Source organism: Henckelia pumila, chromosome 1 (assembly GCF_033568475.1).
Source record: "Henckelia pumila isolate YLH828 chromosome 1, ASM3356847v2, whole genome shotgun sequence".
Classification (NCBI taxonomy): domain Eukaryota; kingdom Viridiplantae; phylum Streptophyta; class Magnoliopsida; order Lamiales; family Gesneriaceae; genus Henckelia; species Henckelia pumila.
The window spans coordinates 123,921,302-123,928,415 of NC_133120.1; the positions used below are offsets into that span (position 1 = coordinate 123,921,302).

At 34.0% G+C, this 7,114-nt stretch overlaps 1 protein-coding gene across 1 annotated transcript; it reads right to left on the minus strand.

The window, feature by feature from the left end:
* Window positions 1-2,368: 2,368 nt before the first annotated feature.
* Window positions 2,369-6,330, minus strand: LOC140876094 (uncharacterized). The gene is made up of 9 exons (XM_073279953.1): window positions 6,152-6,330; window positions 5,106-5,226; window positions 4,936-5,003; window positions 4,760-4,819; window positions 4,523-4,681; window positions 3,712-3,858; window positions 3,103-3,317; window positions 2,785-2,893; window positions 2,369-2,691 (listed from the first exon to the last, which is right to left on the minus strand). The coding sequence occupies exons 1-9, from the start codon at window positions 6,254-6,256 to the stop codon at window positions 2,611-2,613; spliced, it is 1,065 nt and encodes a 354-aa protein (XP_073136054.1). The 5' UTR covers window positions 6,257-6,330; the 3' UTR covers window positions 2,369-2,610.
* Between the last annotated feature and the right edge of the window lie 784 nt (window positions 6,331-7,114).

The following is a 7,114-nucleotide window of genomic DNA, read 5'->3' on the forward strand; positions in this document are numbered from 1 at the left end:
CAAACAATCACGATCTCCACCGTTCATATCCTTTAAAACATATTATTTAATATGTATAAAATATTTTAACCCGATCCAACGGTTCAATTAATTATTTTGATTTTTGCAAGTTTCTGATGCGCAAGCCATGCGAAAAACACATAGAAGCTGTGCGAGCGAGCAATGTCTGTTCGGCGGTCCAGATCTGATTCTACAAGATTCCAATCACAATCTCCACCGTTCAGATCCTAGAAACATATTAATAAATATGTCTGCAAAATTTGAACCTGATCCGACGGTTCAATTAATTCTTATGATTTTTGAAAGTTTGTGATGTGCAAGTCATGCGAGATTCCGAAATTTATTTCTTCTCTTGTACTCACATCTTAACCTTTGTTTTCAAATTTCCACAGACGGCGCCAATTGATGATGTCGAAATTTTACCTTGGATTCGGTCTGGTAGAATGGATCCTCCAACTTCTTTATAAAATAGGTTGGGTCGGGCACCACCAAAATCTGCACACGCAACAGCTAGGTCAAGGGGCGCCGAAGGTGTTTTCGGCGTGACCCCTCTGATGCCTAAGTCAGTGGCTTGAAAGCAGAGGGTATGATTAATGCGAAAACTGAGATATATGAGTACGTGAATGTAAAAGTGAGAGTGAATGTGTGATGTATAATGAATAGTAAGTAATGAATAATGAATAATCACAACCATAACAATACCTGTATTTATAGGGGAAAAATAGTAAGTTACCTAGTCGAATTATAAAATGTCCTGGACTAGGACTCTTCATCCATTGGTCCCTTTGTAAGCTTATCTCTATCTCGTGAATATTTGAAAAGATCCAGACTTATCTCATATATATCAGAGTCCTACTTGAACTCGAAAAGAATACTTGCGGCCCATTAAAAATAGCCTAGATCGGCCCATAATGACCAGCCCTGGTCAAAGTCCAACATAGTCCAAACTGGGCTGGACCTTGACATGTTGAGCTATATCGGATACACCAATTATAAACGAACTCGGGTTGAAATATTTTTTCGGAATAACAAAATTGATGTTATGTAAGCAACAACTTCAAGAAAGAACGAGAAAGTTGAGTCAAAAGCCAAGAAAGAACACGTGTTGACGAGGATGGAGATTCCACCCACGCTCGAATCCATTCACTCGTGCTGGGGATGGAAGAAAAACTAAAGAAATCCCAACTGTCGAACCACGGCCAACAGGTCTTTTTCAGAACAAAATATGGTAACAAATCAAAAAATTATTACTTTATGAGAGCTATATTACAATTATAGTAAGGATCCAAATGTGATTGACCCCTTGGATAAGTAGGACGGTTTTAATATTTTGATGTTGTTTCAGAAATTGTGGGGACATAGAAAATTATCATATTTTTAAATCCTCCATGCTTCTTGTATTTCCCATTTCGTGGTCCCAAAATCTTTAATTGGCATGAAGCGATTTTTATGTTTGAATAAATGTTGAAAAAATATTTTTATTTAAATTTTTTAATATAGAGCATGTTTGGATACAAAAAGATTTTGATTTAAAAAGTTGTTTTTTAAGTTGCTTTGAAAAATGTTTTTTTTTTTAATTTGACTTATTAGAAAAATATTTGAAAAACTAGAGATATGTATTTTAGAAAAGCACTTATTTGAATTGAACAAGGGTCAGTTTGGATATAAAAATCGAAAGGTTAAAAAAGTAATTAAATAAGTTCAGCTTTTTTAAGTGCTTTTATTTAAATTTTTAAATATAGTTAGAAACAAAAGCCCAAAAAACTAGAAATTCTAAGTTTTTAAAAAGCATTTTTTAAAATGCTTTTTTAAATGACTTTTGTAACCAAACGCATCATTTTTTAAAAAATGCTTTTATTTAAAAAAAATTTGTGTTTGGTTACAAAAGTCATTTAAAAAAGCACTTTAAATCTATCTAAACTCATATAAAATATTATAAAAACTTTAAAAAACACACACATACACACACTTTTTGTTTATTAGCTTCTTAAACGAACTCATATAGTTAGAAGAAAAAGTCTAAAATTGAAAATTCTAGCTTTTTAAAAAACACTTCTTTGCTTAACAAAAAAACTTTTTTAAGTGTTTTTTTAAAATAAATTTTGTAACCAAACGGAACAAATGTAATAGATTTCAACGACAAAAACAATAAAACATGAAAATTGTTTTATTAATTTTAATCTTGTGACATTTGATAATAAATATCATCTAGCATGGATTCAATCAAATTGTTCACAAGTTTGCTTGAAATATTTAATACCCTTATTTAGTCAACAAAATTGCACACAATTGCTGGATGAAACTGCTACAATGTAATGCTTGATTTAACCGAAAAATAGACACGGGGACTGAAATTAACCAAAAATTAGGTAGGCAAATAGTCATCATATTTACTTCAAAAAAATAGTCATCATATTTACTGACAAAGAAAAAAACAATGACCTAAGCTGTCATAGATTTTCTTTTAGTGAAATACTGTGTGCATTCAAACACTCAACATTCGGTCCCAACTGTGAAGCGCAATTTCAAAAGATCGAGACAACAATTACAGTCCAATTTCCAGCGGTGATTTGAGTTCCCCGTCATGTGGTCAGACCAATGAGAGGGGCCCTAAACTTCCGAATTCCCATTTTTTGCAATGTCTTGTAAAAAGTTTCCAAGTAGTCTCTGATCTAGAACCATGTTGGGTACCTGTAACAAAACATTATAAGCTTAAAGTAAGTACAAACTTGTTTGACAGGGTACAAGAGAAGTTGTTAGAAGTTAAAACTAGGCATCACTAACCTTGTTACCAAAGTATATTTTGGAGTTGTTAGCAATAGCTTCAATGAATTTGAGTTCCAAAAACTGTGGAGTAAGCATCAACTTGTTTGCTTCTGCTTCTTTCGTCGTCCTTCAAGGTCCAACATAGAATTAAAAAGGTTCTTTTTTTCATCTTTTGCGTAAAAAGATAACACGTGATTGAATATGTCAACAAGAAGTTTTGGTTCGATGATAATAGAAGTTGACACAATGTCCCAACATAATAAGACCATGAACATTCTCAGGAAAATCCATTCTTCCAGAAGTTTCAGAATATGAAATGGAAGCAGGTATTTTTACCTGTAAAAGTTGGCATCGGCCAAGCTCTTTTCACGAGCTAAATATATTGCATTAGAAATTTCCTCTTGTCTCCTTGTGCTATCTTTCTCCATCAACTTTTGTTCCATCTGAATCTTACTAACATGTGCAAATTTTTCGGCTTCGCTTATGGCAATTTTTTTGTGTGTCTCTGCTTCCTTCTCAGATACTCTCTGTTTCTCCATTGCAATCAAGACCTATTATTTCAAACATGTTAGAACCAACTACAAGGTAAGGTTACAGGAGCTCTAATGTCCTACGGTTTCACCAACAATGATTTTCTCGACATATGAGGGACAGACTCCCGAACACTACATGGTTCATTATTGTCTTGATAAAAATTAAAGCAGATAACTTTTAAATTATTAAGAAGACCAAAACATAGAGTGGATTTGGATGACACTGTACATGAATCAATTGTTTCTGAACTTTGCACTTCAGGACTATAAATCACCTATAAAATCTAAAAGATGCACCACCTTCCCACCATTGTTAGAGTTTTCATTTTTTACTAGAAACTAAAAGTTAATATCCACCCAAACAAAAACCACATTTGGGAAAATTGGATAATAAACACGCATAAATACATACCTTGGTGCGCTCCTCTTCCATCTGTACGAAATTCCGCCTTATACTATCAGGAATGGTAGGCTTTGTGACCCGCACGCTAATAATTTCAATGCCAGGTGCATATCTTGTGCAGTCAACCTGAAGAGCATCTTTCATTTTTTCATCGATCTGAAAAATTGAAACGTTAGTTAACTTAATCCTGCAAATTTCAGGTCCCAATAGTGCATTTTGACATTGTTTTAGTTAAATATAATTAGAAGAGATAGAAAAAGAAAATGATGAGTTTCTTTACTTTTATTTCTTCTGCACACCTTTGTAAGTTTCTTTATTTTTGTTTCTTCTGCACACCTTTGTTTTACAAAGGTGCGCTATTTACTTGAGCTCCTTCTACTAATTATTCAGGCAGCTTTACATAAAATTTATAGTTTCACCCACCACAATAATTGTATCCATTCCAATAATACCAGTCCACTAAACTATGACACTAATTTCATAACCCTCCCATTGAATGCGCATTTCACAACGAATCCGTCCCATTAGATCCTTACTATGAAAAATCCATGTGGGTGAAGAGTCTTAACAAAGGAAGAAATATGAAACTTCTTGCAAATATATTCAACCTGTCAAGTCTTTTAATATGCTCTTGAATAGGCAGTACAGTACCAAATGCAACTAGTTTAAGGAATGTTCAAGCAAAATACCCTTCAAACTTACATTCATGGGTATAACTGGGGGATTCAATAAGGGAAAATCACCTAAAAATGCCCAATAATATGTGAAACATAACTATTGGCAAGTTCACCTTATCAATCATTTTTTAAAGGTGGGTTACCTGATCAAACATGTCGATATAAACTTGCTGAAGGGAATGACCACTGCAAAACTGATTGATCTCGTGATGGATCTTGTCATATATCCATGTGTTGTCGTATTGGACACCATAGTTGAGCATTGTGTCATATACATAGTCCTTATGAAGACGATTAACAACCTGAAGGAATTCTAAGTAATATCTATTCGTGCAAATCATAAGTTAAAAAAACTAGAATAACAAAGATAATAGGATCACCTCTATCTTCTCAAAGTTAATCATCACACCTCCTTTCGTTCCACAAGGAATATCCCTAACCTGCTCAATATCATGAATATATTATATCGCGATTCTACAGAACTTGAGAGTCTCAGAAACTTGTTTCCATCAAAATAAATACAAACAAACAAGAGGGGGAGGGGAGGAAAAGTTACCAAATCTGTCTGTAAGGTCACTTGAATAGGCTCAAAGTGAGTTATAACAGGCATTTTGAAATGAAAACCTTCATTCAAGAGATGCAAATTAGAAACAAGAAAATAGTCCAGACAAAGCTTTTGTTTTGTGTATGATGCATCACTTGGTGCTGGATGAAACAGGAATCTACCTGGATTCGTAATGGTATTTTGAAGGGCGCCTCCAACCCAATAAACCCCAACGTGACCTTCTGGAACTTGATGCAAAATAGAGAGACTTTGCATTAATGTTGATTGCGACGGAATTATAATCTGCAAACAATTTGATGTCATATGATGTGTTTGGAGGCTCACGCATAAATTGTCAGCCTCATTTCTACAACTTTAAATCAGTAATCAGAAACAATAAATAAGATAGTAATATTTTATCGTTCTTTCACATACAATCCACTTCATACTTGAATTAAGTTGAACTCTAAAATTACATATTGGAAGAGGAAAAGCTCCTAGTGGCACACAGCGGTGTCCACAATAGAATCCCAAAGCTACCAGTCATGAATAAAACAAGAATCATAGTGCAATATAGAATCCAACAGCCAACCTCCCATTTTTAGTTTCATCATTTAAGTAAATGAAAGCATTAACTGTCACAGTGAAATTTAAATTCACTTAGCAGCTGCCAAACAGATTGACATGAACCTGGTCCCAATTCTTAAACCCTAAGTAAATTCCTAGCTACTCCACCAGCATAAAACTACACAAACTCCAACTGCAGGGGTGGTTTGAAGAAGCCAGATGCATCAAATTCCTTCTTTCAAAAGTGTTTTACATCCAAACATCTATCACACGCTTTTAAGAGCCAGATAATGTAGCCCATATCAGACAATGCTTCAGGTGATCGGTGATCCCATATCAATACATTTCCTGGTATTGTATTAAACGCGTTAATGGTATGCGGAAATTTTACCATTAAAATAATTAATTATCTTCATTTCCCTTTCCAACAATCGAGCTAGTATACATTCCTCGATCGCACTGACTTCGAGACGATGAAATTCAATCCAACATAAGCTATCTTCCAACCAAAATAAACCACAACCAGTGATTGCTGGAACATTCAATCTAAAAACAACGCGATAACCTAAAGAGCGTCTTATATTCCTTTTAAGATAACAATTTTAAAAAAAACACACACACACACGCACTTGAAATAACGTAATCTAAGTAAATTTGGTACCATGCTGGAGATGGCGACGAAGGCCAGTAGAACAGTAATTATGGCAGTGAAATCTCCTCCTCCGCCTCCACGCGGCGCTGGCCTCGGCGGTTGCTGTGAGTCCATGTTGGAAAGGAGAAAGAGGATTGTTGGGCACAGGAGACTGATGGGTTATCAGATTGTGTGTCGGTTATCTCGTCACCCCACTTATATCTTGGAACAAAAGCAAGTTCGATTTCCCATTTTTGGCCAAATTTTTAGATAAAATATATTTATTTATTATTATACTATACAGCTGTATGGAAATAATAATAAGCTGTATGGAAATAATAATAATAATAATAAAATTGTCTAAGTTTGAGCTTTTATTTATTTTTATTTTTATTATTATGTATTGCTCTTCAAAATAAAATCTGTAGGGAGGATAAATTTGAAAAAAACACTTATAGTGAATTTGAAATTCAACTAGCATAAATTTATATAAACAATCAAATGGTTTTCAAATACAGTCAAATTTCTCGAGCCAAACGCAATCTTATATAGTTTTTGTATTTGAGATTTCGATCTGTGGGATGATTTAAATGAGTAACCAATGGTTATGTGACACTTATGTCCTAACATATGAGGTTCATGTTTGATCTCACATTAATTTTTTTTGAAAAAAATCCAATGATGGTCATTAGAGTTACCATAAGGTAATATCATGAAGGTATGTTAAACTAAACCTGAGTAAATTATTAATGACTTTGATAGAATTTATTCATACCTCAAGTAAAAATTGATTGGACAAAAAGAGTAACATTTTTCATAGATTGAGTCAGATAAGGATCTGTCTCACAAAAGTAATTCTGAGACGGTCTCATGAAAGTTTTTTTTTACGTCGTACAATTATGTTGGAAAGTTGATTTGTAGTTGCCAATTTGAGCAAAAAAAGTAGAGCCGTTAATTTGCGTTAGGCCCGCCAAGTCGTCCCGCCTCGCCACA

What these genes read in the sequence shown, in the direction of transcription:
- LOC140876094 (XM_073279953.1), bottom strand. Translation starts at nt 6,256, where the DNA reads ATGGACTCACAGCAACCGCCGAGGCCAGCGCCGCGTGGAGGCGGAGGA. An exon ending in TGACCTTACAGACAGATTTG is followed by an intron (nt 4,820 to 4,935) that starts GTAACTTTTCCT and finishes GATATTGAGCAG; the next exon opens with GTTAGGGATATTCCTTGTGG. An exon ending in TGGAAGAGGAGCGCACCAAG is followed by an intron (nt 3,318 to 3,711) that starts GTATGTATTTAT and finishes TTGAAATAATAG; the next exon opens with GTCTTGATTGCAATGGAGAA.